The sequence below is a fragment of the Pimephales promelas genome, chromosome 7 (assembly GCF_988280905.1).
Source record: "Pimephales promelas chromosome 7, fPimPro1.hap1.1, whole genome shotgun sequence".
Lineage (NCBI taxonomy): Eukaryota > Metazoa > Chordata > Actinopteri > Cypriniformes > Leuciscidae > Pimephales > Pimephales promelas.
The window spans coordinates 5,853,758-5,878,686 of NC_142775.1; the positions used below are offsets into that span (position 1 = coordinate 5,853,758).

The 24,929-nt window shown below is 39.2% G+C and overlaps 1 protein-coding gene and 1 long non-coding RNA gene across 6 annotated transcripts in view; one reads left to right on the forward strand and one right to left on the reverse strand.

Moving 5' to 3' along the window:
- Positions 1 to 24,929, reverse strand: part of rapgef4a (Rap guanine nucleotide exchange factor 4a) — a 94,798-nt gene that overhangs the window by 20,143 nt on the left and 49,726 nt on the right. For 2 of the 3 annotated variants that reach the window (XM_039647260.2, XM_089132989.1), the window contains 10 exons: positions 24,793 to 24,865; positions 19,024 to 19,088; positions 16,622 to 16,672; positions 16,385 to 16,491; positions 15,426 to 15,547; positions 12,169 to 12,352; positions 11,739 to 11,823; positions 6,774 to 6,834; positions 6,527 to 6,603; positions 6,186 to 6,332 (listed from right to left, as the gene is read on the reverse strand). In XM_039647260.2, coding sequence (XP_039503194.2) covers positions 6,186 to 6,332; positions 6,527 to 6,603; positions 6,774 to 6,834; positions 11,739 to 11,823; positions 12,169 to 12,352; positions 15,426 to 15,547; positions 16,385 to 16,491; positions 16,622 to 16,672; positions 19,024 to 19,088; positions 24,793 to 24,865 — 972 coding nt within the window. The remainder of the gene's footprint in view (positions 1 to 6,185; positions 6,333 to 6,526; positions 6,604 to 6,773; positions 6,835 to 11,738; positions 11,824 to 12,168; positions 12,353 to 15,425; positions 15,548 to 16,384; positions 16,492 to 16,621; positions 16,673 to 19,023; positions 19,089 to 24,792; positions 24,866 to 24,929) is intronic. The other variant, XM_039647262.2, reaches the window with a different exon arrangement.
- Positions 406 to 4,128, forward strand: LOC148978255 (uncharacterized). Of its 3 annotated transcripts, XR_016169234.1 has the most exons (6): positions 406 to 852; positions 957 to 1,029; positions 1,126 to 1,237; positions 1,360 to 1,474; positions 1,603 to 2,057; positions 3,663 to 4,128. It is a non-coding gene; the product is annotated as an uncharacterized LOC148978255 (long non-coding RNA). The 3 variants fall into 3 exon arrangements; XR_016169233.1 differs by lacking the exon at positions 406 to 852 and having other exon boundaries at positions 859 to 1,029; XR_016169235.1 differs by lacking the exon at positions 406 to 852 and having other exon boundaries at positions 859 to 1,029; positions 1,363 to 1,474.

Below are 24,929 nucleotides of genomic sequence, written 5' to 3' on the forward strand. Positions count from 1 at the left end.
AATATATAATTACACTGTAGCAATGGCACCTTAAAATGCTTTATTTGGATTTATTCAAATAAAAATAAGGTACAGCCTGTATTTAAATGGCATTTTCCTTCATTTAGACTATCTGATCAAATTAATACAGAGTTTTTTCCCAGTTGCATCATGTTGTGCGTAACTATGCAACAAATGACCACAGAATGGGAAATCTCACTAAATCTCACTATGTGTGTTTAGATGGACGGCATCCTGTTAGACACTAACACACACACACTATCAGACTGAGCTTCCGCTTCCATTCTGCTGAGGCTTTCCTGGGCTGAGCTCCCTATTGTCACAGCGCTGGGAGAGAGATTCCCCTGTACTGGTGATGATGGCATGAGTATAACCCACACACACACACACACTTAAATAAAATCTCCAGTGTTGAAATCCTGGTGTTAAGGACTTTTAGAGTAAAGTGTTAATTTTCTGGTGTTGAATTTCAAGGGATTAACACTGCTAGTGTAAACCACACTCTCTGGCTGGTGAAAATATGTGGAGTTGTACACCAGATCTGCTTTGAGAACACCGAGAGTGTTACTAGTCACATCCGGGACATTTACGCGCTGGGCGGGACGAAACGAGTTGAAACTTTCTTCACAGGCGCCATTTTCTTTGACTCGAGTCGCAAGACATGCGAGGAGGAAACACGCATTTATTATGCGTTAAATCGCATTTATATATTCATTTTATAACACCATATTGTTTTATAACAATATGTATGTGCTGTGGACGAGCAAACTGCTCTCAGAAGGGGTATTTTCTATGACGCGCGATGCGGAGCAGACCAGGATGGGTTTGCTTTTTAACATGGAAACAACGAAAGTAAGTGTTTTCTAATTCACATAGCCAATATATTTTATAACACATTGATTCAAAGCGATATTTAAATGTTCTGCGCGATTAAACGGTCGAAATTCTTTTCAAAGACGACATCATCTTTGAAACACGGAGCTGACGAGGAGGAGGCTTGTAGCTAACGTTAACAGGGAAACACCTAAAGTAAGTGTTTTTAACATAATTTACCACATGAATTTCATGGCATTATATTGTTTTGTAACGATATTTATGTGATGTGCGCGCCTAAACCTCTCACAGTCTAGGTCCTGCATCTTCTTTGACTGACTCGTGACCTGCTCGTGACGCATTTCAAAAAGCAGTGCAGAGTGCAGACACGGAGTTTGCTTTTAACAATAAAAACACCGATTAAGTAAGTGTTTAACTCATTTACTATACGTGTTTTATAATATTATATTGTTTATGACGATATGTGTGATGTGCAAATATCATAAAGGATTTATCCTAAAACTATCTTTTACTCTCGTCTGCCAGCAGACCTAACGTTAACGTATAAAACAGAAGAACAACTCCACAAACTGCGGACCAACAATGCACGTGGAATTTGCACTTTATTTCCTTATTTGGAGGACCAATCTTTTTAGAATGGGTAAGCAAATTGCAATTATTTCAAATTAAATATTGATGCAAAATGTATTTATCAGATTAACTTTTGGTTGATATTTGGAGATGCTTTAATGTTTAAATGTATTGTTTTTTACAATTTGTGTTTGCTAGGAGCATTTCTATGATGCACTATGATTTATATGAAGTGACTAAGGGTACCAGGCTTGGTGTTTAAAGACTGTACAGACTAGAACCTGGTGATGGAAAGAGAACAGATAAGTTAACATATGAGAGAGTCATGGGCACAAACAAAAAATAATCATAGCTTGGTTGTTATTTGGTATAGCTAGATTTTCTTTGTTTCATAACACTCATTTTGAATTTGTCCAGTCAAATTAATTTACAAAAGTAAATCTAGTGTATATATATATATATATACTTAAAATAAGATTTCGAACCAATGGTTTTCATGATTTGACAAGGAGATGTTTTCTTGCTGTTTAATTTTAGACTCAACTGATTGGAAAATATCTGCCCATCACCTGCCCCCAACATACAAAGCCACAAGACGGGAACACCGATCCTTCCGGAATCCGACGGCTGACAATTTAGTGAGATTTCTTAAGGTGCGTGTCTTTATTTTTTCTTAAAGTGTTAGTTCACCCACAAATGGAAATTCTGTTATTAATTACTCACCCTCATTCTTTCCAAACAAGTGAGACTTTTTCATGTTCACAACACAAACAAACATATTTTTAATGAAATCGGAGAGCTTCCTGTCCCTCCATTGACAATCTACACAACTACCACTTTCAAGCCCCAGACAAAAGTACATCATTAAAGTACTCCATGCAACTCCAGTGGTTTAACATAAATGTTTATTAAACTATGCAAGTGCTGTGTTTACAGCAAAAACAGATTTACAGCTTAATTTATTAAATATTTATTTCCAACATGCGTTCATGACAAAGTTACAACTCGTGCTTGTTGTTGATGTGCATGTATATGCATTGAAGATTAATATTTTGTAAATAAAGTTGAGTTAAAATTGTCAAAAAGGTTGAGGTTAAACCACTAGAGTCACATGGATTACTTTTGATTTCCTTTATACCTTTCCGTGGTTTTTGAAGTGGTCGTTGAATAGGCTTTAGATGAATGGACAGAATTCTCTTAGATTTCATTAAAAATATCTTTATTAAAGGGACTGTTCACCCAAAAATGTCAATTCTGTCAGTAATTACTCACCCTCATGTTGTTCCAACCTCGCAAGACTCATTCATCTTCGGAACACAAATTAAGATATTTTTGATTAAATCTGTGAGCTGGATCACTCCTCTATAGGCTTCTAAGGGATCAAAACTTGCTGGCCCAGAAAGTCATTAAAGATATTGTTGATTACAGAAGCGCAATCCTAAATCCAATCCAAACGAGAATGCTTTGTGTGCGCAAAAAAACAAACAGAAATTACGACTTTATTCAACTATGCATTTCCTTCTCTGTGGGCCTCGAGATGGGCTTCTCGTAGTGTAACAGCGCAGCGCCTCGGTGTTGTACGTCACACACAGGCTCACTATTGGCTGACGCTGGTCGTGTGTGTGTGTGTGTGTGACGTACAACACAGTAGCGCTGCACTGTTACACTGTTAACTTGCTCAGGCCCACACAGAAGAAAATGAATAGTTGATTGTAATATTTTTAATTTTTAGTTTGTTTTGCGCACAAAAAGTATTCTCGTCACTTGATAAACTTAAGGTTGAGCCACTGTAGTCACTCTGACTATTTTAACAATGTCTTTAATAACTTTTATTGGCTGCCAAGTTTCAATCCCTTAAAAGGCTTTGCAGGAGTGATCCAGCTCTCAGATTTAATCAACAATATCATTCATTTGTCTCCCGAAGATGAAGGAAAGTCTTACCGAGTTGGAACAACACGAGGGTTGAGTAATTAGTGCTAGAATTTTCATTTTTGGGTGAACTATCCCTTTAAGTGTTCCCAAGATGAGCAAAACTCTTACTGGTTTGGAACAACAAGGGTGACTAATTAATGACAGAATTAAATTTTTTGGATTAATTAAATCTTCAATTTTCTTGGAAATCAATAAATGCAAGTCTTAATCTAACCAAAATGGTTTCTTGTTTGAGTCGATGATTGAACTTTTTTCACCATAAACCTGCTGTATTTATGAAACACAAATGGTATTAATTGTAATTGATCTGGTTTTGTGTTGTCTAGGTACCCAGTCCTACAGGATTTTTCGAGAAAGTTGGATCTACACAGCTTTTGCTGCTCTGTGAAACAACTATGCACTGAACTTTACTGTTAGTGACTGGAGACACACAACTGATCCACTCATATCCTGCTACTGTTCTTCATCTGCTGAATGTTTTTGACTCAAGCACTGCTGTACTGTTGCAAAGTCAAAGGTACTGAATCAACTTCACTGACACAGGACTCACATTCACTGATATGTTCAGGACACCATTTGATCACATCATATAATTCTGATTACAGTGCATTCATCGTTTATTTTAAAAGTTAACCTATGATGTAAACGTGTTTGTTCGGTAATAAAAAAAATAGTTTGCTTGAAACAACTGTTTACATTTGCCTTTATTTTCAACTTTACAATGAACTGAATTCTACTATGATCCCATACTTTCTGGATTGTTTTGAAATAAAGTTTTGAAAGAGTAATAAAGAGTTATGTGTTTTTCAAAGTGAAATTATTCTTTTCAGATTTAAAGAACTGAAGAAAATAAACTGACAAATCATTTAAGTACAGTAGGTAATGCATAACCCTAATAAGAAAAACTGGTAACTTCTTTGGTGTTTTTATTTGTAAAAATGTGTTCTATTAACACCAGGATGGTGTAATTTGACTACTATAAGGTTGAAGAAGTAAACACTGGCAGTGTTGTTGTTATCTGCATTGGTGTTAAAATTCCACTCTCTTAGTGTTTGAATTGTAACACTGTGTCGGTGTTGAGAGAGGCAACACTTTTGAAAGTGTTGAAGTAACACTTTGTGGGTGGTTCCCAAATATACACTTTTAAAGTGTTGAAATTAACTCTTTTGGTGTTGATTTCCGGATTTCAAATTTACTGTGTGCAGAGACAGAGACAGCATGAGAAAACAATTAGACGATAATTAGTCATTAGACTGAAAGTACACTATGAATTATGCAGTGACTTTTAAAACTGAGCTTCTTCTTTGTCTATTCACTTGCATCCTGGGATTTAAAAGGAGTTCACATGTTGCCTGCTTTTAATTTGCTATCTGTTACAACTCACCCTTTTAAATCTGTATTTATTTATTTTTATAAAAAGATTTATAAAAAAGGATAATAAAAGATTTATGTTTGTAGAAAAATGTATATTTAGATACCAGGGTTATTATCATTAACTTTGCTGCCATGGCAACATTTCTCATTTGATTTATTTTGATTGAACTAAATTAAATGAAACTAAATTTGAATTAAACTGAATTAACTAAAACTGATAAATACAAACTATATAACTACATATTAGAGGAAATATTAAAACTAATAAAAATGGAAAAAAAGAAAGAAAAAAAGAAATGAAGACAGAAAAAAAAATCTAATTTAAAATATTAAAGGGATACTTCACCTCTGGAAAGATGAATGTGTATTTAAAACAGGTCATTTATGTAAAAGAAATGTGAAATTATTTTTGAATTTGGAGCTTTCTAGACTGAGAAAAACCAGAAAATGTATTTTTGGTTTATGTGGATGAAAGACAACAACTCCCAGAATGCACTTGCTTCGCTGCCCTAGGAGGCCACGCCTACCGGTAACAGAGCGCAGTCGTTAAACAACAAGTCTAGGCTACTAGTGAGTCTCCGTGATGAGTGTGCCCGAAAATGTGTTTCGAGATCGCCCAAAATGTCCGGGATTCGGCTTTTGCGTTCTACGGTCGCCATTCATTATGTTTACTGTGGCGAGCGGGACGAGTGAGGGCCGCGGGAGAACCGCGCGTGATTACCAATGAGTGACACCTGTGAGACGCACATGTTAAAACGCACATCAACCGATCACTTGTTTAGCGTTCATGTAAACACTACATTCAGATTCACCAATCACAATGAATTCAGTTAGATTGAAACAAAAGTGTGCATGTAAACAATGAATGGCGACTGCAGAAAGCAAAAGCTGAATCGCGGACATCGACAGCCGGACATGTGCGGGAAAAATAGGATGGTAACCACGAACAAGAGCCTGCTATCTTAGCTTCCAATGAAAGATGGCCGACACTATGTGTTCATTCTGTGAGTGAGATCGCCCTCTATGGGCGGGTTGAGGACATGCGGGACAGACCCTACTACTGACTGTAGTCTTTAGCCTCTGAACAAAAAATCCTCTGATGACGCAAAATGCCGATATTTGCGTCATCTGAGGATTTTTTTCCAGACAAAAAATACATAAATCATTTGAAAATGCGAAATTTGAAAATACGAAAATACTACAGGTTTTCTACTAATACAAAGCTTAATGCTAAATCCTGAATACATTTCCAATAGTTCTAAAAATAGCACTATAAAGTTGTTATTGTTCAAATATTTTATATATATTTTAATATACAGTATATAAATATATATAAATATATTATAATATATATTGTTAAATAAATAAAATATTAGATAAAAACTTAAAAAATAAACAATAGAAATGTTGCTCTGGCAACTAACTGAAATAAAGTTGAAGTTGAAGTACTAGGCCATTAGTAATGAAGCACACACCCTGAGGATCCTGTTGAAGTCTTCTTTGTCCACTCTCAGGAAGTGGCAGTTGTCCTCTCTCAGTACGATAGACGCTGCTCGAGGAGCGTCGTTCACCAGAGCCAGCTTCCCGAAGTCATCTCCCTCATGCAACGTACAGACTACACCCTGCAAACACACACGTCATCTAAACACAGCCAGACAGACCAGCAAACACTCCTGAGAACATATGGAATTAGCACACGCACACTTTCCTGGTACTATAACTGGTTTGAGAGTCAATACTGGCCAGCATTCTCACACATTAAACACTTAATTAGTCTGTTGAATGTAAAGCATTAGTAGGGAATTACTAGTCTGACCTTTCCATAGATCACCACGTTAACGGAGCCCTTCAGGATGATGTACCATGACGTCCCCTCTTCCCCTTGATTAAACACTAGGAACAGAACAGATCAATAATCAGCATGAAACCTGTCTGATTATAATAGCACAGAAACATTTATCAGACTACCAGCAGACATTTAAATCTGTTTGTTTCTCTACGGTTCGACGTAAGTTTGAGAAGTTAGCATGTACTGTACGTGGTGTAATCGTGTAATCACTTACACACTGTGCCTGCTTTTGCGTGCGACTCAAATATCAGAACACCAGCTAGTTCCCTCTTCACCTGAGGAGCAAAGAGAGCACAATAGACTCTATATTACAGATGAAACACACCCTGCAATTAATAAAAAAAGCTTTATTTCAAAGCGGAGGACATTTTTAACAGTGCACACATTAATGCTCAGCGTGCTATTCATGAAGAAACACAAAAGGAGAAGATCCCAATGTAAGAAACAGACATAAATTCTTCATTATTTGCTGAAAATCACACCATTTATATCACATTCTGGTACATTCACATGTGTCAAGAAACGCCACACCAGGTTTGATGTTATTGACATTGTTCGTTCTTGCATATATCTTTAATGAAGTCAAATCTGGCTTTTTCAGAGAATAATGACTTCACACAAGCTGACTTCAGAAGACTTGAACTGTAATAGACTTGTGAAAACACTATCTCACTATAATACACTTATAAAGAGTACTTATGGATATAATTAAGTGTGAACCAAAAATAATGTTTTCAGACACTTGACTGCATTTTAACTATAATTAAATTAAAAAAAGGTAGAACTTAAGTACATTATATTTAGGATATATTTTATATATATAGGATATATATTTAGGATATATTTTATATATATAGGATATATATTTAGGATATATTTTATATATATATATATTTAGGATATACAGAATAGGGTTAAATTGTACAGTTGAATGTATTGACAATCATTTACAGTGAACTAAAATATATTAGAGCTGTCAAGTGATTAATCGCATCCAAAATAAAAGTTTGTGTTTACATAATTATATTGTATATATACTGTATATATATATATACTGTATATATATATACACTTGCATGTATATTTAAGACAGAAAATTATTTATATATAAAATATTTATATAAATTATATATAAATCTATATACAGAAAATATTTCCTAAATATATACAAGCATGTGTGTGTATTTATATATATAAAATTATTATACACAGTGCACCCACATATATTATTTAAACACAAACTTTTATTTTGGATGCGATTAATCGCTTGACAGCCCTTATTTATATGAATGCTTGATGCTAGAAATTTCACATTTGTAATGATGCTGTTGCAATAAAATACATTTAAAAAAATATATTAACTTTAAAATTAGTATCAAATAATGCACTGTAGTTAAAATAACAATAAAGTAAAATGTACTTTAATGTAAAAGTTTAATTTGACTACTACAAAGTGCACTTTTAAGTGGCCTTTTATTTCTTTAAAAAAATATATGATCCCAAAGTACAGTTTTTTATACAGTACTTTTATACATGTTTTATGTGCTCTTTAAAAAAAACAAATGAAGCACACTAAAATTGCACATTTAATATAATAAAGGGCACTTCTTTTTCACAGGAGCATGGGTGGGCTTCTTTTTTGTCCTTTATGGAGATGAACAGAATCAGTTTGCACAAAAGAAAAAGTGTTACAGGTGATGATAGAATTTTCATGTTTGCCTATATTGTTCTTTATGTGTGCATACAAATCTAATTTCCTCTAACTAACCTCATATAGGCCACACTGCAGTTAAATCCGATACAAGCAGTCGTGGCCTAATGGAGTCAGACTGGTAATTCGAAGGTTGTGGGTTCGATTCTCAAGGCACCAAACCCCCAATCGCTCCCCGGGCGCCGCAGCAAAATGGTGTCCATAGTGTGCAGTGTATGTTTACTACTCACTACTCCTCCTAATGTGTGTGCACTAACTTGGATGGGTTAAATGCAGAAAAAAAAATTCCAAGTATGGGTTAACAAACTTGGCCTTCACATGGCACTTTCAATCCTGTTCTGTTCTACAACCCAATAAACTCTAAACTAAACAGCTAGTTGTTTATGAAGTATTACAGATGTGTCTCTCATCTGTATGTGCAGTGTAATAAATCACTTTCACAGTGATATGAGCCTTGACTCATTCGTGTTGCCAGGTCTTGCTAGGAAAACAGCAAACAAGAACAAGCCTAAAATGCTTTATGCTGAAAATAAAACCAAAATGTTGCGACCGCACCTGCTCACTTAAAGGGGTCATATAATGCCATTTTCATACAAGTTAATTTGATTCTTTATGGTCTAAATGACAAGTTTGTAGTATACTTTAATTTAAAATTCTCGTTAGTATTGTAAGAAAACACAATTTTTACCTAGTCAAAAACAGCCCTGTTTTCAGCACGCCGTTTCAGTGCATATGCCTTTAAATGATAATGAGCTTTGCTCTCTCCGCCCCTCTGTTCTGTGGGCGTTTTCACCAGAACGCACGTGGAGTGTTGCCTTGACAACAGTTGAGGGTATATTTTGGTGAGAGAATGGCAGCGGGAGTCTCTAAGGACACATCTGTGCAATCATATCAGTTTGAACCGGAATCGGACCCGGAACAAGATGGCGGCCCAAAGAAGTTCGACAATTAAGCCTCGAACAGGACATTTCTGAATGGTTGGTGAACGTAATGTCACTTTGATCTATCTTTGTGCACTGGCAGGATAACGTTAGAGTAACTTATTGAAAAGTACGAACGCTATGTGCTTACTGATGTACGTACTCAGTAACCATAACGTGTTGTTCATTATAAACATGGGATTATGAATTATATTGAGAATGTCACATAGAAAACATGCCAAAATGTACCCTGAGTGTAAACCTTAGCCGCATTCATCGTGAAGCGTGCACGCGATTTGCAAAGATTAATATAAAATATACAATTTTACACTCACTTCTTCTGGAGGCGCAGCAGGGACACGAATAGTTACCGTTTCTTTTTTCAGGAGAAGCTTCTTAGCAAAACCAGCTTTATACTGAGTCCGACCCTCGTTTATAAAGCAGTCTGGTGAGAAAAGATTCGTGAATCGCGCAAACATGAAAGCATTGACGTTGCTCATGGTGACTATACCCTTCGAAAACAAAACTCAGCCCCTGTGTCTTCAGCGGTTCGGATTTACACTCTAAAAAATGCTGGGTTGTTTTTGTTTTAACCCAATTTTGGGTCAAATATGGACAAACCCAGCCATTGGGTTACATTTAAGTTACATTTTTAAACCAATGTTTGAGTTTGTCCATATTTGACCCAAAATTGGTTTAAAACGACCCAGCATTTTTTAGAGTGTAGGAACATCGAAATGACTGTGTTTCGAACACCACAGTCGCTTAGATGCCATAGGGTGCCGAAGTTACGACGTCACTCTGTACGCCAAAACGCGGAAGTGAGTTCGCATTTTAGCACTACGGTTCCCTCGCTCTAAAGCCTATGGGATTTTTGAATGGGTTTTTGCTAAATCACCTGAAATAAGGTTTGTGGTGAATAAAGCCTCTAAATATTTTCACGCTTTGATCTATGCAGTCCTTCCAGAAAAACAGAGTTTTTTTGTGATTGTTGCGGGCAAAAATCCTTAATTACGCGGCCCGTTTTCTTTAAAAATATGCGGGATATTTATGCAATTTTATGCGATTAAATTGCGGGAACTTGCAAAAATTGCGGAAACTTGCAAAAATTGCGGGAATTTGCAAAAATTGCGGGAAATTGCAAAAACTGCAGTTTGATGAAAAAGAGAAAAAAAGTGATTCCCCCAACTCCCTGTTCTCACTAGGCTACTACCTTAATGTAAAGAGTCATTTCTTAATACTTCCTTTGATAAGCAAGCATACTACATCATAGAAAGTGCTGGGAATGTTTAATTTCTCATCTTGTTTTATTTCAGACTATAACGAGTGTAAATAAGGTGTGGCCCATTTAAGAGCTGCGCGCTCCCTATTGAATTGTCTGCAGTGTTATATGTGCGCCTCAAACACCCCATGTGTGCGGCTAATTTCTATTTGATGCTGATTCTTTTATCTTATGTTGTTTATTAAGTAACGATGTGACGGTAGAACGTGTGACAGACAGTTATACGTGTTCGATTTGTGAGATGTCAATCGCCTCCGTGAGTCTGTCTGGCCTCTGCAATAACTTCAGCTGTGAGCTATCCCGTCACGTAATTGCGTCACTTCATAACGTTCCCATGGAAACAGGGGGAAATGGCTGCTCTTGTGTGAGGCAAACACAACATTTTTCAACTTTCTGCCAAGATATATGTGACTTTTTTGCAACGAAAATGCGAGGATTATGAAATCATGCAAACCCCTCATATTTTGCACGGAAATCGGCAATTTATGCGGCGAAAGCGCGGCGTATTTGAAAAAATGCGGCCCCCGCATAAATATGCGGATTTTGGTTGAATTCAGCGATCGCATAATCGCGTTTTTCTGGAGGGACTGTCTATGACATAAAACACACAGTTATAATCTGCTTGTGGTTTTTTAAACTTTATTGTGTCTGCTTGTGTTTTTTCAAAAACTTTATATAGGCTTCAAAATTTATAAATTTTGGATTAACTTTTGGATTAAACGTATAAGGGCCACAACAAATTTTTTGCGATTTTCCAAAAGTCTATGGGAAAAATTCATAGCTTTTCGATCGAGGTAACCCATGCGGCGCTAGCTTCCGAGTTTTCCTACAAAGTGACGTCGTCACATCAGCACTCTAATCTGCTCCCGCGTTTCAACAATGGCGGACAATGATGACAGGTCGCTCAGGGCTGTGTTGAAATGCTGCTGTCAATCAACAGTAGTGGGAGGGGTCACACGGTCGACCGGCTTGATTTGAGGCACGGAAAAACATATCAGGTGATAAAAAGTGCATGTACCATTATATGACCCCTTTAATAACTCAATAAACTCGATTGCTTTATGAGGCAAGGCTTAACAACAATGCCCAAAAACGCAACTTTGTGAAGCAGCCTACAAGCATCAACAAAACTGTGCTTTAGTTAAAATCATCAATCATCACAGTTTCGGGAGTGAGTCGTGTTCAGTTCACACAGGGGACTCACTCCTGTAGTTAAATGCGGTTGTCAGTCCAGACACTGTGTATAAGGCCATTATGTGGACTTACAGTGGTGGAGAGATGTGATAAGGCTTTAATATGCAGCAGCTCCTCGTAAATGATCTCCAAGTCATCTACTGTCCTCTGGCCGGGCCTGCAGAGAAGAGCAGAAAGGACAATGATGTCATCGGGCAGTAATGACTTAGGAACTTATTCTGACATTTAAAAAAGTTTTTGTGGATCAAATTTGTCCTAAAAAGGTCCTAGTGCAGATGTTACATCATCCAGGACATTTAAAAGGTCTCTGCTTCAGTTACAGCATGCATATAAAAGTCTAATCTGTCTTTGGAGAATTGTGGAGAAGTTCGTAGGAAAGCAGCCAAACAGTGGCAGATACAGATCAGATCACGGGGAGGCACTTCTCTTTATAGCCCAGAGTCCTCGGGGGGACGTAATGACTCATATTAGCAGGCGCTGATGTTTCCGAGGAAGAACGTACAGTTTCCGCAGGATCATTCTTAGATGGGCGTCAGGTCCGATCTGAGAGAGGAGCAGAAGGGTGTCCTGCAGTTCTTCGTCACTCTCTTTCTGCTCTTCCTCATTGGGGAGGGGTGCCTCCTCTGTCTCATCGTCCAGGAACCGATAAAACAAATACTTATCTTGGAAACTCAGCTCCTGGTCCACTGCAGAAAAGCACCGAACAGGAACCACAAAGAACAAATCAACCATTAAACAAAGAAAAACATTCAACCATATCACATTTATAATGTCCAAACTGTTTTGTGGTCATATATCACTCACCTAAAGGATTATTAGGAACACCATCCTAAGACTGTGTTTGACCCCCTTTCTCCTTCAGAACTGCCTTAATTCTACGTGGCGTTGATTCAACAAAGTGCTGAAAGCATTCTTTAGAAATGTTGGCCCATATTGATAGGATAGCATCTTGCAGTTGATGGAGATTTGTGGGATGAACATCCAGGACACGAAGCTCCCGTTCCACCACATCCCAAAGATGCTCTATTGGGATCTGGTGACTGTGGGGGCCATTTTAGTACAGTCAACTCATTGTCATGTCCAAGAAACCAATATGAAATGATTCGAGCTTTGTGACATGATGCATTATCCTGCTGGAAGTAGCCATCAGAGGATGGACATGGTGGCCATTAAGGGATGGACATGGTCAGAAACAATGCTCAGGTAGGCCATGGCATTTAAACGATGCCCAATTGGCACTAAGGGGCCTTAAGTGTGCCAAGAAAACATCCCCCACACCATAACACCACCACCACCAGCCTGCACAGTGGTAACAAGGCATGATGGATCCATGTTCTCATTCTGTTTACGCCAAATTCTGACTTTACCATCTGAATGTTCAACAGAAATCGAGACTCATCAGACCAGGCAACATTTTTCCAGTCTTCAACTGTCCAATTTTGGTGAGCTCTTGCAAATTGTCACCTCTTTTTCCTATTTGTAGTGGAGATGAGTGGTACCCGGTGGGGTCTTCTGCTGTTGTAGCCCATCCGCCTCAAGGTTGTGTGTGTCTTTGCTGCATACCTCGGTTGTAACGAGTGGTTATTTCAGTCAAAGTTGCTCTTCTATGAGCTTGAATCAGTCGGCCCATTCTCCTCTGACCTCTAGCATCAACAAGGCATTTTCGCCCACAGGACTGTCGCATACTGGATGTTTTTCCCTTTTCACACCATTCTTTGTAAACCCTAGAAATGGTTTGTGTGTGAAAATCCCAGTAACTGAGCAGATTGTGAAATACTCAGACACCAACAACCATGCCACGCTCAAAATTGCCTAAATCCCCTTTCTTTCCCATTCTGACATTCAGTTTGGAGTTCAGGAGATTGTCTTGACCAGGTCCACACCCCTAAATGCACTGAAACAACTGCCATGTGATTGGTTGACTAGATAATTGCATTAATGAGAAATTGAACAGGTGCTCCTAATAATGCTTTAGGTGAGTGTATATATATATATATACACAGGGACGTGCACAGGGGGGTTGCTCAGGTTGCCCGGGCAACTGCCCATATGCCCTTCTCGACTCAGGTTGCCCTTCCGAGGAAAAAAAAAATCGTAGGCTACAATGGATGTAGAATTTCACGTAGGCCTAGACAAAAAAATAATATAAAAATCGCAAAGCCTCATTTACTTCCATTCGGGCACTGAAAGTGAAAGTCAAACTGTTTACGTGGCTGCAGTGCCGCACGCGACCATAGACTGCACGCGACCGGTGCGTATGGTAAGCATCGCAAATTACTCAGGCCGCGCCTCCATCTCGTGTCGCGCGCTAATTAATGTGCACGAAGTCCATGACAAAATGAAGCGAAACTATCCTTCTCGTCACGAAAAGAGGAAGAAGAAAAACATGAGAGTGAATTGCGGGAACAGCAGTCAGGTAAACTTGTGTTCTCTCCTCTCTAGTTTGATGTCAGCAAAGTTTGATGGTTTTTGGTCTTGCTAACTGGGCAGTGCTCTTGCATCACTTTTTGCCTGACAAAAGTGAGAGTAAAAAATACCATTATTTATTACGTTTTGTTTTTGATAAACGACAAAGTGCAACAACAGTGTTTGTTTACTGCATCTCGGTAAACATAACCGCGTCGCGTCTGTTGCGTTCATATGCGCGTGCACGAAATGAAACTTGCATTTTTCAAGCAGAAACGTGGAGACCAGAAATACTGTACAATACGTGAATGATGGCACTCCCAATCAAAGTACACATTATAAAGACACTGATTATCTAGTCTCAGTGTAGTTAAAAACTCTAAACAACTGCACTAATTATGCAAGATATTGGCAATTTGACATTGATTGACTATTGATTTATAGGCTATATTGAATTTAAAATGATGATTAGCTGGACATTCTGGTCAATATGAATGCAAATCCCTCAGTAAATAACCATAAATCAAGATTTACTTCAACATGCATAAAAAAAATAAAAAGCTACTGATTCCAAAAATACCCAGGCTGTAGAGTGAACCAAAATTAATCCCTAAAGCCAAAGTTCAGGGTTGTACTTTTATTATTTTCTTCTTATTTATGTTTACGTTAATATTCACTTGTTATCTTAACATTCTATAAAAATGCTTTATTCAGTAAATATTGTTTGTTTGAACCTCATTCTGTTCTATATTGTTGTACTTATTCTTTGACTGTTTTGTTTAAAGGAGGGAGGATTGTATTGGGCGGTATTGAGTGGCAATGGCAAATGGTTTACATGGCTCACGGCATCACAGATCAGGTAGAGGGCCCCTTAGCAGAATTTTGCTTAGGGCCCCAGGGGGAGGTCAGGATTGGCAAAAAAGGATTGTATTTTATTTTTTCCCGAAATCTAAGCGTTTTTTAATTTTTCGAGTTTTTCCATTCAATCCAGATTATTTCTTTTCAAATAAATAAATAAATACAAATAATTTAAAAAACAATAAACAACAATATGAGGAACTCTTTTGCTCATTTGTCTCATCTCTGACATTTTGCAATCTTTATAAATAATAATAAGACCATAAGATGAGGCATTGCGTTTGGACAAACACGGCCAGATAAGGCAATTTGGAAGGTGACAAATTCAACTGAATATATTCCTTCATATAGCTCGTGAGGGGAGAGGAGGGGGGTGTGCCCTTTTTTCAGGTCAGAGCAACTGCCCCTCAAAATTCCTGTGCACGTCCCTGTATATACATGTTGTTCCTTAAGCAGTCACTGACCTCTGAAAGTGAATGAGTATGACACACTCACCATGGTTTAAGACTCCCTCCTCCAGCAGCACCTGCCACATCCCCACCGCCTGAACACGAGAGTGCACACAGGAAGTGTGCTGTAACAGCCAATCAACAAGCTCTGTGCCCATACAGCACCGCCTACAACAAACACAGGTGCGCAGGATACTTCAAATAAATAATCCATTAAGCCACTCAACACCAGTAGTGGACAGTAACGAAGTGTTTTTATGTTACTGTACTTAAAGGTGCATTGTGTAATATTTAGGAGGATCTGTGGACTGAAATGCAATATAATATACATAACTATGATTTCAGTGGTGTATAAAGACCTTACTCAATGAACCGTTATGTTATTACCTTAGAATGAGCCATTTCTATCTATTTAATTTACATTGAAATAGCCATTTTGCGCCGACATGTTTCTATGGTGGCCCTGAAAGGACAAACCGCGTTTCGTCACTATGTTGTTCTTCGTAAAAAAAAGCTAGCTAAAGTCAGTGAATAAAACAGTGACACAATGATGAACAAGTAACAATGATATTCGCAATAACATATCGTTTTACTGAACAGTCCAGTTCCCAGATAGCAAACTGACATTGAATCAACGTGGAAAATGACATCGAAACAACGTTGATCTGACATTGTTTTGCTCATCGAATTAACGTTGAACCAACGTCAGACGCGTCATTCTTTCAAAACTAACGGAAAATCAACTTGAAATCAACGTTGTTTCAACGTTATGAAAGCAAACCAATTTTCGATTTTCATTTAGCTTTGAAGAATGCCGCGTCTGACGTTGGTTCAACGTTAATTCGATGAGCAAAATCAACGTTGATTCAATGTCATGAGAGACGTCGTTTCCACGTTGATTCAATGTCAGTTTGCTGTCTGGGCAACCAGAATAATACTTTAACCGCCGCGGGATATATAAGTTTATATATATATATATCAAATGCATATTATACCTGTATTTACCTGTATGTTTTTAGGTGGTACTTCCTGTCTCTGATCATTTGAGGTGCTCGGAACAAAATGGTGTTTCGTAACACTTCACCTGCCCGTAGGATCTTTTCTGACGCCACCTGAGAGACAAACATTACGCACAGAAACAAAGAGAGAGACATAAACCACTCTATACATAACATAATGTTACACAATTCAACACTGTGATTGACAGGAGTTGGACTAACAAACAACAGGATGGTTGAATACCTGAGAAATGGATTTGGGGTGATGTTTGATGGGACTTTGAATTAATAATTTCTGGAAAACAAAAGGATAATAATGTGGGACTATTAGGTTTTTTCTTCCGTGTTTTTTTTTAACCTTCATAGAGCACAAATACACAGTGAAATAGAAACAGAGTCAACTTTAAATCTTCTGAATAATAAAGGACGGCTTTCTGTGAAATATTCAGACTATCTGAATGCACAATGAGCAATATCATAACATCTCATTTGCTGAGGCATTACGTTTCCAAAAAGAATTTACAACATCATGACTAACACAAAACTAGTGTCAATGGACTTACATAATAATTTTAAAAAAAGGAAGAAAAAGGAGATATATAAATCATAATAATAATGAGAAGTGTCATTTTCACATAAATAATCTACATTTTTACAATTTTAACACTCCCTCACTCACTCACCTATTTATTTGAACCTATAATATGTTTAATTATTGAGTAAATAATTAACTTTCATTAATTAATTTCTTGCCATAGAATAAATTGCTATAGAATAATGAAATCCAATCAATCGATCTTTTCAACGATATTTACCCGTCACTGATGTGATGGTTGCAGACATACATTGATTACTCTGTGCCCTATTCTTGGAATGTGCCAATTTATGAAACAAATCCATTAACATGTGCTTTAATATCAGAGCAAATGTCTTCTCATATTACATAAAAATGTACACGTCATAATTTCAAGCAAGATTCGTGTCCATCTTACCATCCTCACCCAGGCTGCACTTCTACAACAACACATTGTCTTGGGTGCTGTTTTGCCAGTAGAATTAACACATTACATTTGAGGCAAGATACTACGGGCAAATGCATTGTTTTTTCAAGTACTGTTCAATTTTGAGATACACTTTATGGACAAAAGTATTGGGACACACCTGTTAATGCTTGAATTCGGGGCTGTGTTCAAAATCGCCCTCATTCCCTATTCCCTACATTAGTTCAAAATGGATGGATGGATGATTCAGCACACAGTGCATTATGGGTATTCTAGCAGTTGGGCATACATTGGTTGTGCACTCATTATTGCAATGCATTGTGGGATTGAATGAGTGCACTCGATAATGTAAACTATGGTTTCAGGCGGAGTGATCCAGCTCTCAGATTTAATCAAAAATATCTTAATTTGTGTTGTGAAGATTAACGAAAGTCTTACGGGGTTGGAACAACATGACTAGTAATTACTGAGTAATTTAATTTCCCTTTTAATACACTGTATATTAAAATGTATAAAAAATAATCTCAGAACTTTAATTGAAACTAAGAGCTACGAAGCAAACATATCTCAAATTAGTTTTTGTTCCAAACAAACAAATTCTGTCTGCAATCCAGCAAAGCTTAACTAGAACAGAACAGACTCTGAGCAGTATTAGCAGTGAACTCATCCAAGTTCAAATCAATAGAAGTGTGTCTGTCTGCTGAGATCTTCAGCATCTTACAGCATGATTTGTACACTCGGAGGAGTGTGTTCCTACATTACATAACGATTATGTACATCACATAAGACAGATTCAGCCCTCTGTTAACCAAAGCCACAAACAGACTTAAGTGAATAAAACAACACCATTATGCAAATCACAGGCACTCTGTTGTGGCAAATATTGATCAACTGCTATTTGGATGCATCATTATAGAAAAAAAATAAATAAATAAATAAAAAGGAAAAAAATAAATAAAAACAAAGCACTTGAAATGACCTGAGAGGTCAGAGGAACAGGAACTCCAAATGGGCGCAGGCTCAGAAATGGGAGAGAGGATGCCAGAGCTGCCTAGTTCATTTTTAAATTTCAAACAAATGTTGAATTCTATGGAGGAGATGGTGGGAAGGAAGGATGTGGTTTTATCAGAACTGACGCAAACAGGAGAAATAACAATAATCAAACTCTCTCTGCTCATCAGATGAGTCCAACACTGTATTAAATGGACTTTAAGAAACTTTCCATTAGCCGACTAGGAGAAATTCATTTTCTGTGCAAGTTTTTAGATATTGCTTATTTATAAAAGACGTTTCACAATAAGTTTGCTTCCTGATGCCAGGCATGAAGCCGCAGAGAGCTTGCATCGGATTTCACAGTAGCACTACATTTTTAACAAACCACCTTATAATGAGGGCAAAAAACGTCTTGAAAAAAAGTTATTATGCAGGCAGACGTGAACATACACAGTCTTACACAGCAATGGTATACTATTGTTGAATGAGTAACATTACAATTAAAACCTCAATCAGCATTTATGACAGACCTTTCACTTTTGGTGTCCACAAGATGACAATCACAGAGACAGGAGACAGGATAATGAACATGTCCTGATGAACAGTGGAAGATGTCAAAGATAGATGCTTGTATTTTAGGGTTAAAACAAACCTTTTTTAAGTGTTTGGATGATGATCCGGGTGAACTGTTGCTCAGATTCTCTTTGTCAGGCATTCCTATGGGGGAAAAAAAATCTATTAATTAAATAAATATCAAGTCTTTAAAATCTAAAATGAGCATCAATCATATAGTTAAGCAAGAAGATTAAATATCGTCTGTAAAGTCATCAGGGGGATGCAGGATGTGTGTAATCTTCAGTAATGGGCCCTGAGGGGGCACAGGGAGCAGGGGTGGGCCATTACCCAAACCACAAATGTTTTCTCCTGCAGGAACAATAACTCTCTTAAAGTATCCAGTCCTGGAAGACTCTTATCTATGATAAAACAGCACACCCCTCTTCATATAAATAGAGAGCAATGACTCGTACTAAATTCTGCACAGCAACATAAATATATCTGTAACAATTTACAATATGGTCCTATTAGCATTAAAAATACAACCATTTTGTATTCAACTTTTTATTTGAAAAAAATATAAAATAAATGTTGAATTTAACATGAACTGGTTGGTTTGCGCTGATAGACCTGAAGGAACATAAGCCGCGTTTCCACCGCAATTACCAGGAAATATTTGTCACAGGAACTTTTTTTGCCCCAGATTGCTTGCTTACTGCGTTTACACCGCGGACTAATGTACCGGTCCGGGGCGGGAAGATTATGTATTGACGTTTAACTGCGTGTGACTGCTCCTCCCAGTCTGCACATTTGTTTTGAGTTTTGTATGGAGGAGATTCAAGCTGTGCTGATTTTGTGTGCGATTGGTTTACTAACGAGGTAATTAACAAAACAGAAAAGAGACAAGCACCCAAAGCATATTCAGAAAGCTCGTAATGCTAGATATAAAAGTAGACGTTTATTATTGACTAGGGATGCACCGATCCACATTTTTTCACTTCCGATCCGATCCTGATACCTGACTTTGGATATCGGCCGATACCGATACTTTTCCGATACCAGAGCTGTGTTTGCTTTAATAGTATTTATCATTATTGTTGATTTTATATGATGCTGAAATAAACTCTTCTCTACAGGCAAGGATGATATGTACGTATGTATGTATGTCAATATAAATATATATATATATATATATATATTAAACAATAGATAGACAATTAAACAAAGATACACATTATACAGGCCTACACAGTGCTTTAATTTCAGGAAGGTCTACAAACATTATTCAGGTATGGTCTTAAAAAGAATTATAATAAAGTAATCAAAAGTAAAATAGCACTGCAAAGTTTATCATAGATAGATTTATGCTTATTAAAGCTGAAGTAATTCATTCAAGAGCTGTGAGTGATTTTCTCTTTGCCTTTGGTTGTTTGATTCTCAGTAATGTCGCAATCGTCACATTTATACTGCTGCCCCTTTAAGAACGAGTTCAGATTTCATAGTCTACTGATGCACCATATTTTCTCCCAAATATTTCCATAACTACGTTCATTTTAGACATAATAAATTGTTTAAGTGTTAATCTCCAAGTCGGTCGGTTTGACATTTTTGTGCAGGCTACATTTGATCGTTTAGACGCGCATATGAAGCCCAGAGTATAATTTGCTTGTCTTGTTGCGGTCTGTTTCGGAGCGCGCCGCACTGGGAACAGCATCTCTTGCGCAAATTTTGTGCTTTTAATAGCTTTTTATTATTAAAAGCGTGATGCAATTTAGTAACAGCAGAGACTGCATTTTACTACAATCATCGATCGTGCTGATTTTGTCTTAAAGTTTGAGTTTTAGGGAGAATGCGGCTATTGTTTTTAATGGTTTTTTTTTACCTCAATATATTCTTTAATATTTGGAAATCAGACTAATATCACAGATCTAAAGTGTAACCAGGCTACGTTTCCTCTGTCGTCACTCATTACGCCGGGCTGTCATGTTGTGCTTGCTGTTGCACCGCGTGAGAGATCTCTCTCTTTCTCTTCTGGACTGCGAATTGCAAACATGCATCAAATAGTTTAATTAATACGGCTTTGCAAACATTGCACTTTGCTGTCTTGCTCTGCACTGCAGCGGTGTTTCCAGTTCCACTATATGATTTCCACACAGCGAACATGTTATAGCAGTGCTATCCTGCTAGCTGGCTGCAAACTGCGGAATGGATTTCCTGAGCGGGGGTGTGTCTCATTGAGCCCTATGTTTTACAGTCACTGATTGAGCTGCACCTCCGTTCAGGGTATCCATTCCACAGTTTGCAGCCAGCTATAGCAGACTAGCAGGCCCGGCGGGAATCACTTTTGGAGTCATTTCAGCAGACAACGTTAAAGCGTAGACATGGATCATAAATATCGGATTTCTCCGCAGGTTGGATCGGAAAAATCCGATACGTGAATTATGCTGGTATCGGTCCCGATACCGATACTGGATCGGATCGGCCCCATCCCTATTATTGACCGTGAGATGGATGGGACGAACGCGCTCCATCGGGCAGAAAGAACAAGTCGTAAGAAGCAATCACCATGTTCAGCGCACAAGTCCCACCCCAAAAGTTCCCGAACTCTGAAAAATTACTACCTCGCCAGCAGGGACTTTCTGGGGGGTAATTTTTACCCGGAACTTCATTGAGACCCTGGTTCCTGCAGTGTAAACACACCGAGTACCACCCCAAAGTTCCAAGTTCCTGTAGAAAGTTCCTGTGGTGTAAACACACCGAGTACCACCCCAAAGTTCCTCGTTCCTGTAGAAAGTTCCTGCGGTGTAAACACATCGAGTACCACCCCAAAGTTCCTCGTTCCTGTAGAAAGTTCCTGCGGTGGAAACACACCGAGTACCACCCTAAAGTTCTTCGTTCCTGTAGAAAGTTCTTGCGGTGTAAACACACCGAGTACCACCCCAAAGTTCCTCGTTCCTGTAGAAAGTTCCTGCGGTGTAAACACACCGAGTACCACCCCAAAGTTCCTCGTTCTAGGGGAAAGTTCCTGCGGTGGAAACACACCGAGTACCACCCTAAAGTTCTTCGTTCCTGTAGAAAGTTCTTGCGGTGGAAACACACCGAGTACCACCCCAAAGTTCCTCGTTCCTGTAGAAAGTTCCTGCGGTGTAAACACACCGAGTACCACCCCAAAGTTCCTCGTTCTAGGGGAAAGTTCCTGCGGTGGAAACACACCGAGTACCACCCTAAAGTTCTTCGTTCCTGTAGAAAGTTCTTGCGGTGGAAACACACCGAGTACCACCCCAAAGTTCCTCGTTCCTGTAGAAAGTTCCTGCGGTGGAAACACACCGAGTACCACCCTAAAGTTCCTCGTTCCTGTAGAAAGTTCTTGCGGTGTAAACACATCGAGTACCACCCCAAAGTTCCTTGTTCTTGGGGAAAGTTCCTGCGGTGGAAACACATCGAGTACCACCCCAAAGTTCTTCGTTCCTGTAGAAAGTTCCTGCGGTGGAAAAACACATCGAGTACCACCCCAAAGTTCCTTGTTCTTGGGGAAAGTTCCTGCGGTGGAAACACATCGAGTACCACCCCAAAGTTCCTCGTTCCTGTAGAAAGTTCCTGCGGTGTAAACACACCGAGTACCACCCCAAAGTTCCTCGTTCTAGGGGAAAGTTCCTGCGGTGGAAACACACCGAGTACCACCCTAAAGTTCCTCGTTCCTGTAGAAAGTTCCTGCGGTGTAAACACATCGAGTACCACCCCAAAGTTCCTCGTTCCTGTAGAAAGTTCCTGCGGTGGAAACACACCGAGTACCACCCCAAAGTTCTTCGTTCCTGTAGAAAGTTCTTGCGGTGTAAACACACCGAGTACCACCCCAAAGTTCCTCGTTCCTGTAGAAAGTTCCTGCGGTGGAAACACAACGAGTACCACCCCAAAGTTCCTCGTTCCTGTAGAAAGTTCCTGCGGTGTAAACACATCGAGTACCACCCCAAAGTTCCTCGTTCCTGTAGAAAGTTCCTGCGGTGGAAAAACACATCGAGTACCACCCCAAAGTTCCTCGTTCCTGTAGAAAGTTCTTGCGGTGTAAACACACCGAGTACCACCCCAAAGTTCCTCGTTCCTGTAGAAAGTTCCTGCGGTGGAAACACAACGAGTACCACCCCAAAGTTCCTCGTTCCTGTAGAAAGTTCCTGCGGTGTAAACACAACGAGTACCACCCCAAAGTTCCTCGTTCCTGTAGAAAGTTCCTGCGGTGGAAAAACACATCGAGTACCACCCCAAAGTTCCTCGTTCTTGGGGAAAGTTCCTGCGGTGGAAACACACCGAGTACCACCCCAAAGTTCTTCGTTCCTGTAGAAAGTTCCTGCGGTGTAAACACATCGAGTACCACCCCAAAGTTCTTCGTTCTTGGGGAAAGTTCCTGCGGTGGAAACACACTGAGTAACACCCCAAAGTTCTTCGTTCCTGGGGAAAGTTTCTGCGGTGGAAACACACCGAGTACCACCCCAAAGTTCCTCGTTCCTGTAGAAAGTTCCTGCGGTGGAAACACACCGAGTACCACCCCAAAGTTCTTCGTTCCTGTAGAAAGTTCTTGCGGTGTAAACACACCGAGTACCACCCCAAAGTTCCTCGTTCCTGTAGAAAGTTCCTGCGGTGGAAACACAACGAGTACCACCCCAAAGTTCCTCGTTCCTGTAGAAAGTTCCTGCGGTGTAAACACACCGAGTACCACCCCAAAGTTCTTCGTTCCTGTAGAAAGTTCCTGCGGTGTAAACACACCGAGTACCACCCCAAAGTTCCTCGTTCCTGTAGAAAGTTCCTGCGGTGGAAAAACACATCGAGTACCACCCCAAAGTTCCTCGTTCTTGGGGAAAGTTCCTGCGGTGGAAACACACCGAGTACCACCCCAAAGTTCTTCGTTCCTGTAGAAAGTTCCTGCGGTGTAAACACATCGAGTACCACCCCAAAGTTCTTCGTTCTTGGGGAAAGTTCCTGCGGTGGAAACACACTGAGTAACACCCCAAAGTTCTTCGTTCCTGGGGAAAGTTTCTGCGGTGGAAACACACCGAGTACCACCCCAAAGTTCCTCGTTCCTGTAGAAAGTTCCTGCGGTGGAAAAACACATCGAGTACCACCCCAAAGTTCCTCGTTCTTGGGGAAAGTTCCTGCGGTGGAAACACACCGAGTACCACCCCAAAGTTCTTCGTTCCTGTAGAAAGTTCCTGCGGTGTAAACACATCGAGTACCAACCCAAAGTTCTTCGTTCTTGGGGAAAGTTCCTGCGGTGGAAACACACTGAGTACCACCCCAAAGTTCTTCGTTCCTGTAGAAAGTTCCTGCGGTGGAAACACATCGAGTACCACCCCAAAGTTCCTCGTTCCTGTAGAAAGTTCCTGCGGTGTAAACACATCGAGTACCACCCCAAAGTTCCTCGTTCTTGGGGAAAGTTTCTGCGGTGGAAACACATTGAGTACCACCCCAAAGTTCCTCGTTCTTGGGGAAAGTTCCTGCGGTGGAAACACACCGAGTACCACCCCAAAGTTCTTCGTTCTTGGGGAAAGTTCCTGCGGTGGAAACACACCGAGTACCACCCCAAAGTTCCTCGTTCTTGGGGAAAGTTCCTGCAGTGGAAACGCAGCTATACATTTATATTTTTATCCTTCCTCAGCACAGGCCGTTTCTACGGTTTGCTTTTGGGGGACAAGTTGGTGCCTCACAGTGGATTCGAAACCCGGGTCTTTCACACCAAAGGCATGTGTCTTATCCACTGCGCCATCACCACCCACACATGCATGTGTGGAACAACATCAGTGAATACATTTTGGCACACGTATCATTGTTTGGGTGAACAGGCCCTTTAAGAATGAAGACAAGTGTTTGTACTTACTGTCAGCATTTGGGACACTATCCATAACACCATAGGGAGGGACCAGTAGACCAGCCATACACTGACGGTAATTCTGAAAGATACAAACAGTGCAGTCAAAGACAGCAAATACAAAGAAATTGAGTAAATGAGTAATG